The sequence below is a fragment of the Lactuca saligna genome, chromosome 5, assembly GCF_052625555.1.
Source record: "Lactuca saligna cultivar CGN05327 chromosome 5, ASM5262555v1, whole genome shotgun sequence".
Taxonomy (NCBI): Eukaryota; Viridiplantae; Streptophyta; class Magnoliopsida; order Asterales; family Asteraceae; genus Lactuca; species Lactuca saligna.
Genome location: NC_136421.1, coordinates 222,920,406 through 222,939,559, shown reverse-complemented (window position 1 = coordinate 222,939,559; position 19,154 = coordinate 222,920,406). Strand labels below are relative to the sequence as shown.

General features: G+C 36.6%; 1 protein-coding gene and 1 long non-coding RNA gene across 2 annotated transcripts; both read right to left on the bottom strand.

Annotated features, from left to right (window-relative positions):
• Positions 1-3,221: 3,221 nt before the first annotated feature.
• LOC144997710 (uncharacterized) lies at positions 3,222-5,910 on the bottom strand. The gene is made up of 3 exons (XR_013659911.1): positions 5,150-5,910; positions 3,974-4,062; positions 3,222-3,348 (listed from the first exon to the last, which is right to left on the bottom strand). It is a non-coding gene; the product is annotated as an uncharacterized LOC144997710 (long non-coding RNA).
• Positions 5,911-9,748: 3,838 nt separating this feature from the next.
• On the bottom strand, positions 9,749-13,559 carry ALAAT2 (alanine aminotransferase 2). Its single transcript, XM_078993577.1, has 14 exons — positions 13,181-13,559; positions 12,499-12,549; positions 12,303-12,353; positions 12,142-12,207; positions 11,992-12,053; positions 11,837-11,915; positions 11,650-11,754; positions 11,453-11,563; positions 11,214-11,351; positions 11,046-11,120; positions 10,826-10,946; positions 10,522-10,751; positions 10,231-10,434; positions 9,749-10,118 (listed from the first exon to the last, which is right to left on the bottom strand). Exons 1-14 carry the CDS (start codon positions 13,391-13,393, stop codon positions 10,002-10,004), a joined length of 1,623 nt encoding a protein of 540 aa, XP_078849703.1. The 5' UTR covers positions 13,394-13,559; the 3' UTR covers positions 9,749-10,001.
• Between the last annotated feature and the right edge of the window lie 5,595 nt (positions 13,560-19,154).

Genomic DNA, 19,154 nt, shown 5'->3' with positions numbered 1-19,154 from the left:
TTGATTCTTGCAGTTACAGTTACCTTTTTATGTTTTTTGTTTGCATTACACGTGATCAATGCTTTCCAGTTTCCAAACAAAAACAAAAAGATTGTATAATGTATGGTTTGTATGGACCAGATCTTTTAAAAGTATATATATACATTTATTTATAATAACCAATGAATGGATTATTATTATTATTATTATGTTTGGTTTTTTCTTATTAATTTATTATTATAATTCAATTCATAAAAAATATTATTATTAATGTTTTTTCTTTTAGCTGTTTTGTTATTAATATTAATATTAATATTATTATCTATTGTTTAGGTCTTACAATTACTATTAATTTTTTTTTTTTTAGTACTATTATCAGTTGGTTATACTAATACCTTTCTTTTAAAGCAATTATTACATTACCGTTATAGATGTAAAACCAACTAGCTTCATTTATAACAAAGCAGTTAATTGGATAGTAAAATATCAATAACCAATTAGCGCAACTGGAATAGATATCTTGCGTGTTCATGTGTTAATCATTGGACTAATGACGTAATTATATGCAATTAAATTATTATTCTTCAAAGTATTTAAAATACAAAATTACTATAAAATTATGAGTAAATACAGTCTTGTTCCCTGTAGTTTGCACGAAATAACACTTTCGGTTTTAGTAATGGCATTTAATCATGGGCGTTCCCTATGGAGGTTTCTTGTAACACCTATGGTTCTCCCATCTATCAACCCTAATAGAGGATTAGAGGGGTTGTTAAGCATTTTAAAAAGATAAAAATACTCTTCTACCATTGCTTCCACCACGACTCCCTCACCACTACCACCACCGCTAATCACCATCATCATCACTATTATCATCAACATCACCAATCACCACCATCTCCAACCATCACCATCATGACCAATCACCATCACCCTCACACCACCATGTCATTGTCAACATCATTGGTGTTGCCACCTTCACAACCAAAAACCACCTTCCCACTACCACAACACGAAAACCATCACCACCTGCTAGCCCCATCATCAGTCACCAACGGGATATTATGTTCAATTCATACTTCAGGAGGAAAAAGAAAGGTCGGCAAAATGGAGGTCCTTTCCTCAACAATAAGAAGAGACTGTTCCAACTTAACTCATCTATCAATGAGGACATCACTAAACCTGATGTTGAAGTCACAAAACAGAAGATCGCGTCTTGGAATCGGTTTAAGTGGGATTGTAGTGGTTTCTTCACAAAATTCGTCATTTGGGTCCAGTAATTCTCTAGTCCAAAAGCCATATCTCCTTCACTCAAGGATTTATGGTTTTTCATCATTTACTTTGTTGCTCAAACCCTAATCTCATTCCCATTCCATTACTCGTTGATATGTATTAAAACTCATACAAATGGATTCCAGACCCGACCCTAAGAGTGTTCAAGTTGTGCGGCCGCATAGAACCCCCCAAAAAATAGGCCTGAGTTTTAACCAAATTATCTAGTTAAAACTTTAAAATATATCATTTTATTCAAATCTATATAGCAAAGGTAAGCAGTTCAGCAGGTGCAGGTGCTTTTTAAATTTCCTGAACACACACCCTGGTTCGCCTCCCGCCTAAGTAAATATTTGCTTTAACTTGATTTTCTTATTTACACTTTCAGCCCTTTATTTATCTCCAAGTTGCACTTTATCTTTCTTTAGGTCATGGAATATGGGGTGTTTCTGCACGTAAACATCTACATGGAGGGGATTTTCACGCGTGAACACCGCCCCCAATGGGTATAGTGGTGGTGTAGAGTACTTAGCTTCACAGATGCTTACGGGAGTTGTGATTGGCTAGCTCCTAATTGAATGTATTCTCATTGGCTTCTCTCTCTTGTTCACTAGTGAACATCATTTACAACCAATAATAAATGTATTTATAAGCATCACGATTGGTCCCTTTGGGATATTTGCGTGATTTTACATCCATTTAACGGAGATCTATTTAACAGTAACGATCCCAAGGACCACATGTGCTACCAAAACCCTTAATAGGGACCCTTGGTGTTATTTTATCAAAAGTTGGACCAAGAGTGTTATTTCATCTAAACCATAGGGATCAAGTCTATAATTTACTCTAAAAATATAGATTAAATATAATAAATATATCAATATTGAATATTTGTATTATTTTTAAAATAATAAACTCTTTTCATAAGTATATAATAAAAATAAATTAAGTTTAAACGCTAAACTTAAATAGACTTATTAAGAAATCAAATAACATTTGTCAAGAATCAAAACAATTCTAATGACATTTGTCAAGATCTTAGGACCCTATTTAGGAAGTAATGTTGATAACAAATGAAATCAAAAGCAGACAAAGATACAATATTTACGTGGTTCGGTTAATGTGACATATGTCCACAGGAAGGAGATAAGTATTTTTTATTCATAGAGTTCTCAAACAGAGGGTACAAGTACAATTCAACAGAGATCCGACCTACTCACTAAGGATACAAAAGGCACATACAAATGACTAGAATATATCTATATTTATAGACTAGGGATCAAACATAAAACTCTAATGGGCCAAGTCCATCAATCCATAGGCCTATGAAAGTTGTTAATTAATCACAATCCGTCATGTAGCTGCTTATGGAACCTTAAGCCTTGAGATACATTACATTGGCATCAACAATCCAACACTCGCACTTCTTCAAGCGTGCCATCATATCTACGTGCACCATCGTATCCAATTATGCCACCAAATCCAATTGTACCGATGTATCCAATAGTACCGTTGAATCTAACTATGTCGTCGTATCCAACTGTGTCGTCGAATCCAAATGTGCCACTGTATCCAACTGTGTTGTTGTATCCAATTGTGCCACTGAATTGAACTGTGCCACTGTATCCAACTATGTCATGAGAATGCTCCAAATGCTCAAGTTGATAGGTTTTAGAATTTACAAAAAAATTATGTGACAGAAATAACTTAACCCTAAGTTCACATGCAACCTATTGGATCTAAATTTTCACTATTGATTTGCAACTAACAATTAAACGTCAAGAACCTTAGGAGTACTCTACTATTTTCGAAATTCATAAAGGGTTCTAGGGTTTACATACCTTTTGATTATTATAGTAACTAATTGTAACATCCCAAAAATACAGGCCAAAAAGTTCATTTTTAATTACGTCATTTTAAAACCAACAGTGTAATAAAACATCTGTAATATTATGTCATGTCAAAACCAAAGTAGAAATAATCAAACATGTTATCATAAAACAATATCAGAGTGTAATCCCAAAGATCTCTTGTGCGGAAAACCATAGTGTGATGCGCTGCGATCAAGTCGGCTCCTTTCCTTTAAACACGAAGTACCTGAAACCAAAACTGAAAACCGTAAGCACGAAGCTTAGTGAGTTCCCCCTTATACCACATACCACACAATCACATAACATACATACTGTCAGGCATTTCTGGGGTGCCCGACCTACCCAGTACGGCCTTTCTGGGGTGCCGACCTACCCATACGACCATTCTGGGGTGTCGTCCTACCCGTGTCAAGCCATTCTGGGGTGTTGACTACCCTTCGGTCCTAACGACCGAACCTCGGGGACTATTTCACCCCTACTACTACTACTACTATTACATATCATAACATAACATATTATCAGACATATCTGGGGTTTCTGAACTACCCTTCGGTCCTAACAACCGAACTCGGGGACTGCTCCCCTCCTACTACCTCTAACTCATATAACAGGTCATGCTAGCATATAAACATAACATCACATACTGTCAGACGTATCTGAGGTGTCTGACTACCCTCCAGTCCTAACAACCGAACTCTACTACTATCACATATAACATATCATGCTAGCATATAACATATCAGGTAGTAGCAAACCTAGATGATATCATAGAGACAATCATCTATCATACGTCTCCTACTGGTGGGCCGGCATTGTGGCCTTAGACCCACCGCTACTGGAAGGTAACTCACCTCACACTGCTGAAGTCCCGAAGACACAATCCCACACTTGCTGAAGTCCCGCAGACTCGACCCCAGCTGTTGGCTGACAGATTCCCGAACTGTCAACACCAAAATAACACCCAATTAATAATTGGGTCCCAGTACATAACCATAAGTACATTATTTGGGTAAATACTACATTACCCCTAGCTTGGCTTATTCAAGCCCAAGGCCCAATCCATAGGCCCAAAGTCGACTATGTATCGAAGCCCAACACATGGCCCAATTTTCTAAATTGGGCCCAACCCCTTACATGGGACTTACCCTAGGCCCATTAAATTATTTTAGTCCATATAATTATTCTTAGATGGCCCATTAATAATCCAATCATCAAGGCCCAATAGAAAGGCCCAACAATAAACCCAAGTGAAGTTAGGGTTTCACATAAAATGCCGATTAGGGTTAAGTTTCCTACTTAACCCATTAAGGAATTATTCCTTTAAGGACTTAATCCATTAAGTCCATTCTTCTAAATAAGTCATATGGTGTGATTGGGCTTAATCACACAATTCCATTCCAATGGCCCAAATGTGGGTCCCAACAAGTCCAAGCCCATAATCCCAAATTAGAGTTTTCACATGAAATGATGGTTAAGGTTCAATGTTTCTTTCTTAACCCATTAAAGATTTAATCCATTAAGTCCATTATTCCTTACGCTAGTTTGCCAATGATTATTAATTATTATTTAAGATTTAATAATTAATTCTCGTGTGTGTGCCAAGCAATTTCCACAAATTAGGGTTTTATTTGCATTATGGTTTTTCCAACCAAATATTAGTCCCTTTATCAATTTGTTGGGCTTTTAGGTCCATTAGGGCTTTATTGGGCCTACTAGGCCCACTAGAATGTCATTAAGCCCACTAGGGTTTTATTGGGTCAATTAGAGTCCATTAGACTCATTAGGGTTTTCACTAAGCCCATTTGACTACATTGGGCCTATTAGCCTAACAAGGCCCATTAGGGTTTCAAGCACCCCAAACGAATCACACTTGACGAGGCGAGACACACCGCCACCCGACACGGCGGCCGGTGGCGGCAAGAGGCAGCAGCCACCACCTTAAGGTGGTGGTTTTCAGTTTTCTTTTCATTATTCCAGTTTGTAATTATACTTTACAATGCTAAATCTCGAATAACACACACACACACCTACTAACACGCACACAAAAACACGATGGTGAATGGTGGCAGTGGCGATTCTTGGTTTTCCAGCCACACAACCCAACTCCACGTCACTAAAATAAACAAACACAAGCACCCTTGTCCGGAACAGCAACACAGCCACCCACCTGGTGGCGTACATGGCGGTGATGGCACGAGATGGAGGTAGTAGCGGCAACTTTGCTTTGACAGCCACCACCTCGCGGTGGTGGCGGCGTTTCCTCACGTTCCACAACCCATCAGCACTTCAGCTCATGCGACTAGAACACATGGACGCAAGCCCGGTCGTAAGCCACACATCCTCCGTGCTCACTTTGGGTGACAACATCAGGCGATCGAAGAATAAATAACAACGATGGAACATCACAGGAGCTGGACGACGTCGAGAAGGAGATTGGCGGTGTGAAACCCACCGAGCGAAACAGCAGCAGCAGCGGCGGAGAGACTTCATGGTCCTCGCCGGCGATTGGAGTGACGACAGTGTATGGAGGATGTTCGACGGCGCTAGATGGTCGGAGAATGGATGTAATAAACGTTAGCGTCGCCAATTCAACTCCCACAGCCCAATCATCCGACGTCTTCAACCCGTTGAAGTCATCCTCGTTGGCCGCAAGCACGATGGAAGCCCGATGGTCACGGTGGTTGCTTGGCTGATCGGAGATAGGATGGTAGCGGCGTTGGTGGGGAGCTATAAGGTTGGGAGGCGGTTGTAACATGCTCTTTTAGGGTTAGGGTTCGCATTGTATAAATACCTGACACCCCCTTCAAACTGTATTCCATAATGCCATAAATAGCCCCTCCCCACAAGATTATTTTCACAGAAAGTCCATAATTTACTCTTTCCACCCCTGCTCACATAGTTCCTTACATATGTAGTCCCATAGTTACCATTCGGCCCCTCCAGCCAGAAATTATTTCAAAATAAATCCCATATTTACCTTTTTTTAACCCCCAATCTCTTAAAGTGTGACAATTAACTCCTCGAGACCAACCTTTGACCTATAATTATTTATTTTGGGGCTACTATTCGTTCATTAATTTATTTATTTAACTAATAAATAAACGGGGTTTTACAATAATCACCAATTCCTTCTTGATCAAGCTTCAGAAAGCAAGCACCAAAAATCTGGTGCATCTAATAGTTTGTACCCAAACCCTAGCAATAGAAGTCTTTAGAAGAAAGGGGAAAGGGAAGGAATTTTCGACTGTAAGGCTCTTATAGTGGATGGCCAAAAATATGAATCACATAAGGGGTTTATATAGGTGAGTAAGGAGTCCATGATAAGGAAAGTTTTCTTGGATAACCGTTATCCCTTTTCTTGCTCCCTAAGGCTTCCAAGAAGCCCTAGGAACCTCCTCCAACATCGTCCCTCTTATTGGAAGGTTCAGGAATTCTTTAATGTTTAACTTTTGAGCATTACCACATTTATTCCCTATACTTTTAATTAATCCAGTTAATCTCAAAATTAATTCGAGTTATTTTCTATTTAATTATTAATTAAATAATATATTACTAATTAATATATTAACCTCATAACATATTAATAAATTGTTTATTGCTATTTATTATTCTTATAATAAATCAATAAATCAACTTTTCTCTCCAAAAAGTCATTCTGTCACTTACTAGGTTTGAGGGCAACCTAAAAGGACTCTGCTTTTAATTAAGGACATATCAATTTAGTTATTGTTTAGATACCTAATCCAACACAAGTCACATTTAACAATCTCCACATTTACTTGATATATTCTGAACTCCACCTTAAACAAGAACTTCCTCTCCCATCCTGTCATCCATCCCCGAATGGACCTAACCTATGCAAACATCAACTAAGTCCAAGCATAGCTTGAACTTATCTCTGGGAAATGACTTTGTCAACATGTCTTCCGGATTCTCCTTGGTACCTTACTTTTGCATGTAAAACCTGTCATAGAACACAATAGGTTTCTCCACCTTCAAAACAAGATACTGAATAAGACCAACCGCCAATAATCTTATTATCTCCAGATCACCTTAAATGGTCTAAGTCTATCCATCCAAACAAGTATGTATGTTGTTCATTACCACCATACACCAAACAAACATCAAGTGTTCCCTTCAAGTGTCACGAGATCCACTTTACCACTTCTCGATGAGCTTTTTCCCGATTACCTCGAACCGCCAAAGAAGTACAAACAAGTTTGGACTAATCACAATAGAACATTCGCAATACTTTCTCAATATATTGAGAAATGTATATCTATCCTACTCTTTTATCCCTCCGAATCTCCATCCTTACTATCTTCTTTTCAGCTCATAAATTGTTCATCACAAACTCATTCTCCACAAGCTTCAAGTTGTCTTTCTCGACATCAACATCACTAGACACTTTTTCCTTAGGTTAAACAAGAGATTCCTCACGTCTATGTTGTTCTATGTCACCCTGTTGTTCCTCATTTATCACAAAACTATGTGGGGTTTATGTTGCAAACTCCACCTTATAGTTAACACTGTGATCGCTCCCCGCAACACTTATACCACATCTTCTACGGTTACACATAGCATATTCAAAGGTCATATCTATGTTAATAATGAATTTTGGAGACATTGTTTCTTCTGTACACCACATACGATGACCATTCCTTCCATATACATATCCTAGAAATATACACTTCATTGCCATTGGCTCTTGTTTACCATCATTTAATGAGCATAAGCAGGGCATCAAAAAATTTGTAAACCAGAATAACCAGAGGGTTTCACAGACCACACTTCTTGAGGAGTCTTACAATTTATTGTAGTTGATGGATATCTATTCACCAGATAGCAATCAATGTTAATTGCTTCCGTCCAAAATTGCTCCAATAAATCAACAGATAATTGCATGCACTGAGCACGCTCCGCCAAGGCTTCGTTCATCTTTTCTACCACTCTGCTTTGTTGTGGTGTTAGCCGTATAGTGTGATGCCTCATTATACATTATGTTTTGCAAAAGTTGTCAAACGAAGCCTTGTAGAACTCTAACCCTTTTTTTAGTGACGTGACTTGGTTCCCGATCTATTTCTCAACATGGTCTTCCACTCCTTGAACCACCCAAACACTTTATCTTCCATCTTTCATCTTTAGAAAGTACACTCGGGTTTTCCTTGAGTAATCATCGATAAAAAGTTACAAAGTATTGATATTGACATCCACCATGAGACTTTCACAGAAGAGGGACCCCATAGGTCTGAGTGAATACACTCAAGGATCTCCTTGTTTGAATGTTGAACATAATTGAACTTCACACTGTGTTGTATCTCTTGAACACAAGCTTCACCAGGTTTAGCATTTCTAGTTACATCTCCACCAAACAACCCTTTATCGCTCATATGTCCTAACTTATGATGTCATAACTTTTTTTTATCATCGCACTAATCCAATTATTGAGATATAGACATCGTTCCTCTAACCGTACAACCTTCCTGGAAATGAATCTCATGATTCATCTTCCACTTCATAACTACAAGAGGGCCCTTGGATACTCTTACCCAATCATCCTTTCCAGGCTACTTTAGTCCATCCTTCGCCAAAGTGCAAAGAGAGATCAAGTCCTTTCGAATATCCGGGACAAATCAGCAATCTAGTTTCATGGCCATATCATTGTGCATCTTAATCTACACTGTATCACTATCCTTGATATTGTCCGCTCAAAGCATCACATGTATTGAATGTGCCGCTCCACTCTTTGAAGTAGTCGAATCAGTCATAATTGTATGTCATATGATAGGATGTTCCAGAGTCCAAGACTGAAACATCAGCAAAACTAGTTATACATACAGTCAAAACTTCACAATCATCTACTTCATCAAAATTTCCTTGAACCACAACAACATTGTTGTTGCTATTTGATTCAAATCCATTATTTCATTTCTTTTGAAGTACCATTTTCCTTGCAGATATAACATCTAATGGTGGCTTTAAATTCATAACTTGACTTCCGTTTGTTATCTTCACTGCTATCTGATGTTCTTCCTTTGTCTAAAAACAAATCGGACTTATAACCAACTAAAACTTTTCTTTTTCAGTTCCTTAGACATCAAAAAATCATTCACATCATTCACAGTGATCATTGTCGCACCATACAACAAAATTCTCATAGGAATTCGGTAGTAAACATATGAGGATAAGGTGTCAATCAATCACAATTTGCTATACAACCGCTTCTAAAACCTTCATCTTTAAGATACATTGCATTGGCATCAACAATCCACCATTGACACATCAGGTGTCATTGCATGACCCTGTCACTTAATGACACATTCTATCACTATGTGGCACCTCCAGTGCACGACACATCGTCAAAGTGCCATAAGAGCACATCAATGTAACATTGAGTAGCACCTCATGTGGATGGAATGTCTTCGAGGTGTCATTCTCTTATCGAGGTGTCATTGAGTGGCACCACCAATGCATGGCACTTCTTCAAATGTCTCACCACATCTAAGTGTATCATTGTATCCAACTGCGCCATAAAAATGCTTCAAATGCCTCAAGTCACATTTAGCAAGATCTAACTTAAAAGAAAATAAACAATGGAACAAATACCAATTACAGATTTTTAATAGTTAGCTAAATAATTTTTTTTTATAAAATGACTTATAAGCAAACTGTATCTAGAGTTGGAATAGGCGGTGTCCCTCCTTTAAAAGGGTTGAGCAAACCCAAACACAAAATCTCAGCCACCATCATCAATCATGCTAATCATTACAAGGATACAAAACCATTGCTATCAAATCTGTAAAAGTTATTTGAGCTTTTATTTCAAATTCAAATTTTACCCTTTTCTCTCTCTCAAAAAAAAAGAAAAAAGAATCGCTTCTAATCACGGAACTCATCCATGAACTTCTTGTGGAAGTCTGTCAACCTTGTAACTATGGCTGGAATCTTTTCCTCCTGTGGCAATATCGTGCACCTAAAATGCCATGTTCCAGGCACCTGTCACAATCCAACCAATAACACTCCATCACTTAATCGACCAACACACAAGTAAAATTACCAATTTACCCCTAAAACTTGAAAAAACTGTGATTAAACAATTCATTCTCACCTGACCAAAACCAGATCCAGGAACCACAACAATACCAGTGGCATTGAGGAGGCGAATTGCATAATATGCATCCGGAGCTTTTTTAGCTTTTTCTGCCTCTTTTATGGCCTTATTTGGCAGCTTAACCTGTGGGAAAAGATACATTGCACCTTCTGCTTTGTTGCAGGTAACTCCCTCCAAGCTGTTGAGAGCGTCTTCCAATGTCTATAGTTTGAATAATGTGAAGGAAAAAAGAAATTAATAATTGCAAACAAATTAACAATTGAATCAACTAATGTTTAACTAACTGACCTTTGCACGCCTTGCGAGTGATGTAAGGATGCCATCTCTTTCAGCAAAATATGAATCATAGGATTCATCTCCAACCTTTGGAGGACTCATAACAAGGCTTGCAAGAATTTGACCAGAAATATTCGAACAAAGATTCACAGATGCCACCTTGTAGATTTGTTCCCTTACTTCAGGACTGAAACCAGTCACCTCCATGTATCCACCTCTTTTCCCACATTCCCCATAATACCCTGAACAAGTTTTGCATTATATTATATGTTCATATATTATCAGTATACTATTCATATTTACAAAGAGACTATACCTTTAGACACTGACTGAAAAGAAACCAAGGGAATATCCTTGTCACCATATCCCATTGAACGTGCAACTTTCTTGAAAGAGTGGAACTGCTTTTCAGGGACATAAATGTTTTCCTGATAAACCTGCATAATGTACATGAATCATGAATCTCACCCTATTTAATCATGCTTTTACTAAAATGCCCATAAAAGTTTTGGGAATTTGTAAGATCTTTTTTCTACCTCATCTGCTAGAAGAACCAAACCTTCTTTCTTGCAGAACTCAACAATGTCTCGTTGGTTCTGTTCAGCAAGAACCTATACAGATATACGAATAAATTTAATTATGAAAAAATTTAGAGAATACATTCACTAGTGTTTAGAAAAGTAATTTATATATAATATATTTACCTGGCCAGTTGGGTTTCCTGGATTAATGACAACAAGGGCTCTAACAGTAATACCCTTTTGTCTAGCAGCTTCCAGTTGCTTCTTGAGCTCAGAGACCTCAAGTCCCCACCCTGTTGCTTCATCAAGATAATAAGGAACCTGAAAAATCAATCAATATGCATTGCTCTATTATCTTTCTTGTATCCAAAAAGTTTTCAAAAAAGATAATAGTTTCAGCCTTTCAGTTTAACTACACATACGAGAGTTCCACCATGAAGGGCGATTGAAGCTGAGTAAAGAGGATACTGAGGAATTGGACAGAAAATTCCATCTTTTTCTGATCTTATTAGTAATTGCATCATCATATGGACCTGGTATTTATCAAGATCATAAAATCTGTAATCATGAAAATTTTCTATATAAAAACACAATAAAAGCATAAAAAACAAAGGCTTACTGCAGGACTTGCACCATCTGTTAAAAAGATATCATTTGGATCAGCAGGAAAACCATCACGAGCTTCAATGCCAGCAGCAATGGTGTCACGCAACCCCTTGATACCCTGATGCCAATTACAAAACCCTTAAACTGCATTTCCGGTTTTACCCCTACACCTGAAACCTCTGAAAGGATAACACGTTTACCTGACTGTGACTATATGCACCAGTAGCTCTACCAGGAATTTGATCAAGAATCTGCCATGCTCTTTCTATGGAATCAGCACTGTAAGTTTAACATAAGCATATTAGTATACTTGAATGCATATATTTTGATTAAAACCAGTTTGAATTATGCATACCTAAACAAGCCCTGTGTTTCACTCTTGTCCAATATGGTGGGATGATCACATAAAGCAAGAACCTAGTATACAATGAATTGCAGGAGTAAGCAAAAAACCTTGTTAAAACATTCCTTTTATAAATACTAAATAGTGTTGCAGAATGCAAACCTCTCTGAAGAAAGTGATGGGCTGTTGACCAAGAGATTGTGGATTTCCAATGTTACAGTAGAGTATCTGCAAAATTTTTGAGAGGCATCAGCAATGAAGCAGAAGTTATCACAAGCCTAACATGTTCAAAACAAAAGAAAACAAAGTATAAAAAATGATACCTCCTCAAAAGGATGAGAACCTGGATTTGCTTGCAAGTCTTGCTGTAATGTCTGTAGTAAATTGAAAGAGAAACATCAATAGGCGATTGTGTGATAAAAATTTATGATATTCTAGATTAATTTGCTAAAAGTGGTAAGTTTTCTATCAATAAATTCATTAATAATGATTTCCACGATATATTACTTATTACATTACCTGAGCCAGAGAGACAATTTCACCACGTACAGCATACTCACATTTCAAGACCTGGCAATAAAGGGAAAAACATTAGTACAAAGGTCATTCTAGCTAACCTTTCCATGTTGGAGTTATAGAAACAGTTCAAAACTACAGATACAAACTCATTTATGATATGGATCCAACTTTATATATATATATATATATATATATATATATATATATATATATATATATATATATATATATATATATATATATATCATTCACATCACGGAAACGGATGCTGAAATTTAAAAAAGTAAAAGTGACAGAAATAATGGAGCCACTCCAATGTCCATATCTGACTTTTGAGAGACATGGATTTTGTTTTGGCTCCAATAAATAAAGTACAACTAGATTGTCCGATTTAACAAATAAACTAAATGGTTGTTGGAGTTCCAATAGTAAAAGGGACTAGATCGACTTGAACTTGAAAAGCCCTGGATTGATCTTCGAAATCAATATTCTTCTTTTTGGGGAAAGTAGGATAAGATGCAAATTAAAAATAAAAATAAAAAAAAGTAAACAGTGATCTTGTACCCGCCTCCGATTAAGGCGTTAATATCTAAACTGTATAAAGCTCAAGTAAGCGAACTAAAACAAAGAAGATCAAGTGATGAACAAAGTGAAAAACATAAATGAGAAGCAAGGAAACGACCTTTGGGTTGAGGGAGTCGACAGTAAGAGGCGGTGTTGACTTGTCGGAAGCCATGGATGTGTCGGAAGGGAGAGATGTGAAGAATCGAGCAAGCCTAGCAGAAGTGTAGTATTGATTTGAAGAAGAAGAAGACGATTGATGATGGGGATTGAAAAGGGAAGCGGTGGCGTTTGTGATCAGCTTCTTGGCTCTGTGGGCTACGAATTTCCGCATGGCGGTATTTCCTTTTTAAGCCGTCAATGATGCGTGTGTGAGGGAGAAAGAAACAAGGGGCTGCGGTCACGCAGAAGATTCGTATTCTCTCTCAAATCTCAAGAAAAATCAAACCCAATTCAATTCAAATCAGCAGCCATTACCCTCCCTTAGATAACTTATTCCCCAAATCTAATGCTCTTTTTGACCCACTAACCCTTTTCATTTTAAACAATCAAGATTACTTTTTAATCCTTAATTTGTAGGGTTTTGTTTTTGTTATTGTAAGGGATATCCTTTTGATATAATTAATTTTTTAACTTATGAGCGTATCCTAATTTTTGTTTTTTGTTTGGTTAGGCTAAAGCTAACACATTCTATGTGTTGTAGCATAACATCTTTCTAAAGGAAAAGAAAACAAACATTTGAAACTTTCTTTAATAACAAACTTATTGTCAAATGTTTAAAGTGTCTCTTTAATGTATCCTTCCGACCATCAATTAGAATACACCGACAATGTTGACATTATTATGGTTTTGGATGGATGGTCCAAATCAAATCCACGTATCTTTATAAATATCTCATGTTCGGATAGGTTTGATACGATCCAATTAATTCCATTTATCACTTAGAGGATAGAATTTAAATTATAACTTAGATAAGTAAAATTATGATTTTACTTGTTTGTTCGGTAGCGTAAGACATGATAAGATATGATGATCTTACACAAGTTGCATGTACTAGATTGATATTATCGAATTTTGATAGATTATTGAGTAAATTACACGAATGGTTCCTATGGTTTGGGGTAATTTGCATGTTTAATCCTTAACTTATTTTTTTAACTCGGAAGATCTCTACTATTTATTTTTATTACGCGTTTGGTCCTTACTGTTTGTTTTTGTTACACGTTTGGTTATTATCTTACCTAAAAAGACTATTATTTAAAAAGAGAAAAATAGTGTGGTAGGTAAGGTAAGGTGAATGACATGGGATTGGGTGTGTGTTTATTTAAATAAATCAAAAAATCAAGGGAAAAATAGTATTTTTAGATAAGTCAGGGACCAAACGCATAACAAAAACAAACAGTAGGGACCTTCCGAGTTAAAAAAATAAGTTAGGAACCAAACGTGCAAATTATCCTAAACCATAGGGACTATGCGTGTAATTTACTCTAGATTATTTGAAGAGTGTTTGTTAGCGCTATAGGGTTATACGGTGTTATAAAGAAATCATTGGCAGTATATTGACATAACGTGTTTACTGGCGGTAAAAACCGTGTTGGATATTCATCGCCTGTAGCTTTCCACCGGTGGCGAAATTCGAAAAAAAAAAATGAACATTTGTGACCTTTGGGAAGATTTGGACGTTAGGAAACGGCTCTTTGCCCTTTTTCTTTTTTTAACAAATTTACCAATATATATACATATATATATATATGTGTGTGTGTGTGTGTGTGTGTGGCTGTTATGTATCTAATATTAGATATATAACCATCAAAAACTTAATAGTTTTAACTAAATGCAATCGAATCTCTCTATCATCTTTCTTGTATCATCTATTAGACTAGATGATAGGATTTGTACATATTTTTGTTGAGTATAGTAGTCTTCTACGCAGCGCGTAAGAGGGATCATAGACGCAAGATTTAAATAATCTATTTAGGGCGTAGATCAAGGTACACAACGTATAGTTGCCCAAAACCAAAATCCTAACCTTGGCGTTTTGAGCCATATTTAAAGGCTCTAACTCCCTTGAGGCCCTTCCATCCACAACCTCCATCCTTTCAAACGTCCTTCGTAGAAACCCTAAAAAGATATTGTATGTTCAAGAATCATTTTAAATTGATATTGCTAATTAACATATGATACTAATTTGTCTTACTAACAACAACTTGATATAATTGATTATTTATTATAAATTGATTTTAATAAATATTCAATAAACTCTTATAATTAAATTGAAATTTATTTATTTCATGGAAATAATAATTTTCATTAGCAAGTAACATTACATAATTCATATGGTATGAATTATTAAGTCATGCAAAACATTTTGGACCAGATAAATGCTTTTGTTTTTTTACCAAAATATTGAAGTTTATATTTTATAAACTTGGTTTATAAAATATAAAGGTTTTGTCTTCTTTCTTTTATTATTTTATAAAATAAGATTCAGAAATGTTTTTTGACTTATTTAACCAAAAGTAATAAGAAACATGAGTATTGTGCATGTCATATATATATATATATATATATATATATATATATATATATATATATATATATATATATGAGAGAAAGGCTTTCACTTGTTGTTGGCTTATCTTCCATCTCCAAAACCATAACATGCATATTATGATGCATGTTCTCTCACTTTTGATTATTTCTTGAAGATATTACTTGCTTTTATACTCTCTTGAAGTTCATACTTTGGTTATGAACTTCAAGCTTAAGAGTTAAGAGTTTTCTTACAAGACTGGCCTCTTAAATCAAGTTGACAACTTATTGGTGTCTCAAAGGTTCCATATTCTCCATCAACTTCCAAGACTCCCTTTGAGGATTCAAAGTCTACAAGGGTTGTATTTTCTCCATCTCTTCTTTGGTTGGTGTTGTTTTCTTTCCAAACTTTGCAAGAAGATCATTTATGGGTATAAAATGGTTTTATGTTATTCAAAATTCTAAGTCTTAATATTATGTTTTGAAATTAATTTTTGAATAAAAACCCAATTGGTATCAGAGATGCCCTGCAAGTTTGGTTAGATTTTTAGAAATCTTAGTTTTTGGAGAATACGGATAACTTGGTTTTGTATAAAAACAAGTTCATACATATTTTATATGACAACTTTATAATTGTTATTTTATGTGAGAAAAGTTCGCATGCATCTTTTGTCATTTAAAATTGTCTTAGAAAAACAAAGGTTGTTTAATGTGTATGTTGATATGTATGATGTACATAAACTAGTCAATGAACATTATGTTTATTGTGTTGTTCTGTTGGTTGTTTTATAAAAATAGTTATAATTATTTATTTATTCATATGATATTATTAAATTAAATAGATTAGTTTTCTTGTTTATTTTTGTAAATAATAGATTAGTTTTTATAAATAATTTGTACAAAAATGTAACAATAAATGAAGTTGGAGCCATTTTTTGAAGACCAAAGAACAATTTTCGTGATTAAGAAACATGCTGAAAGTTAGTGATAGTTTCTGAGAAGTGTCACTAATGTTGTTTCTTAAAGGTTGTTGGACTTTTAGCGATAGCTGTTGAAATATTGTTTTCAAGAAACTTTTTCAATCTTTTGCAAGCAAGGGGTGTTCTCTCAAGTGGGCGCTTCAACAACAACATTACAAGAATATTTTTGGTCCCTTAAAATATCCCTTTAGGAATGGACTTGGTATTTTTGTGTTGGCTCACAAAAATATCATTAGTTGGTTTTGATTATGCACATATAATTTTATACATGGTTGTATTGTTTATTTTATGCAATTATTATGTGTGGTTGATAAATTAGTTTTTCACATAATAAAATAATATTGGACAAAATAAACATCACATGGAGTTTGTTTTCAAAATTTATTATGTGGACATAAGATGTAACTAGATATTGGTTTAAAATAAAATCTGGTTTTATAAAACGTTAACAATGCTAAATTTTAAAATATTCAAATATAAGTATTAAAATGGTGATTTTTATAACTAATACAAACTCCAAATATATAAGTAATAAAAGGAGGTTTTATTAAAGATATAAAAAAAAGATTCAAATACACTCAAAATTAATATCGGTTATTAAAATTGAATCACGTTAAATTATATAAAAACTAGCTTTTTATATAGAACCTTTAAAAGTGATTTTCTTTTGAAAATTTGTATCATGGTTTATTATATGCATGTAATAACTGTAACACTTGTTTCTTGGTACGTATTTTTAAATTAAGTATTTTGCATTTTGGCATGGGACTCAGCAAGTTGGTGGCCCAACTCGTCGAGTAGAAGCGGTTTGAACACGGGAGTTAAGTGGCTGACTCGGCGAGTCAGAGACCGGACTCGACGAGTCCGTGTTGTATGGACAAAAACCCTAATATGAGGGTTTTCACCCTATATAAATGCCTTAACTCAGCCTCCCTTGTCCCTAACACTCTCCTAGAGCTGCATATCGAACCCCTACCCGTTTGTGGGTGTGTTAAGGCCATTTTGGTGCTTTGTTGACTTGTAAAGCTTGGAAGGAAGAAGAGGAGCTTGAGTATTCGACTTGGGGCTTGTGGATCCAGAAATCTCATTCCATCTTCAGCTTAATCAAGGTAAAATGCTCCTGCTTTGGTCTTCCATTTGGTTGTTCATCCTTAAATTATATATCTTGGGTGCATTTAGGGCTTTCAAGCCATTTTCGGATTTAAAGGGTGTTATGTGGACTCTAGCCTTCAGATCTGGGCCTTAAGAGGGGTCTCATGGCATAAAGTGTAACACCCAAAGTTTTGGAAAGCCAAGAAAAGAAAGAAAACCCTAATTTTAAGGGGAGACTCGGCGAGTCCAAGGAGGGACTCGGCGAGTCCGAGCGGGATCCGGGTCGAGGAGTAAGCGACCGACTCGGCGAGTTGGCCAAGGTGACTCGGTGAGTCTGGTCTGAACGAGGAAAAACCCTAATCCCGGGAGTTGTATCCTATTTAAAGGGTGTTATGTCCATCCCTCAGCCCCCATCTCACCCTAGAGAACCTGTAAACCCTTGATTTCGTGAGGGCTTCCATCAATTGAGAGAAATAGCTTGGAGGAAGGAAACTTTGGGAAAGGAACTTGAAGATCAAGAAGGTTGCTTCACAGGAGGAGGTGTAGATCCAAGATCTATTTCAGTTGTGTTCATCTTGGAGGTAACAAGCTGCTATTTTCCCTCCTTTACACCTAGATCTATCTGTATGTTTTGGGCATTCTTGGCTTAAGAGTAACCATTCGAGCTAGGGGTTCAGATCTGAGGTTGCTACCTCAGATCCATGCTTATTTTGCTCTAAAATCCCGTAAAGTATCAGCTCTTGGTATATTGGTGGAGCATGGTTGTCATAAACCCTAGTTTACGGTGTATTTTGCCTAGATCTCCTTCTCTACACGTAAAGTTTGCAACTTTACGTGAGGAATAGGATTGGGAAGGGTAGATCTACAGTTTGGAGTCCATGCATGACTCAAAAGCCCTCTGCATGTAAAGGGATTTGAATGGACTCGGCGAGTCCTTTGAGTGGACTCGGCGAGTAGCATGAAGATGTGGAGCAACTCGACGAGTGGGATGAACAACTCGTCGAGTCAGATGAAGATTGCCTTGTACTCGGCGAGTCAGGTTGCGAAACCCCAAACCCTTCGAGTTGAGACTCGAATCAGTGAGTCGGGTGGAGACTCAGTGAGTTGGGCAGGTCAGGACTCAGAAATCGGTAGACTCGGCGAGTCATGGACTAACTCGGCGAGTCGAGACGCGAATGGAAGGAATCTGAACATTTTGAACTCGGCGGGTCAGTATGGTGACTCGGCGAGTAGGGTTGACCTGGAAGGTTGACTTTGACCAGGGTTGACTTGGTTGTCTTTCGAGGGTCAGTTAGACTCAGTATTGCTTTGATATTGGTAGTTCGGGGAGGAAGGGGAGCAGGAGTTCAGTGAGTTGTCGGGCAGCAGCTAGTGAGATCATCAGCAAGTTCAGCCAGTGCAGGTGAGTTTCCCTTTGTGTGAATGAGTCTAAGGCCACAATGCTAGCCCATGTAGTTATGAGTAGAAGACCCGGGGGTTAGCCCTAGGCAC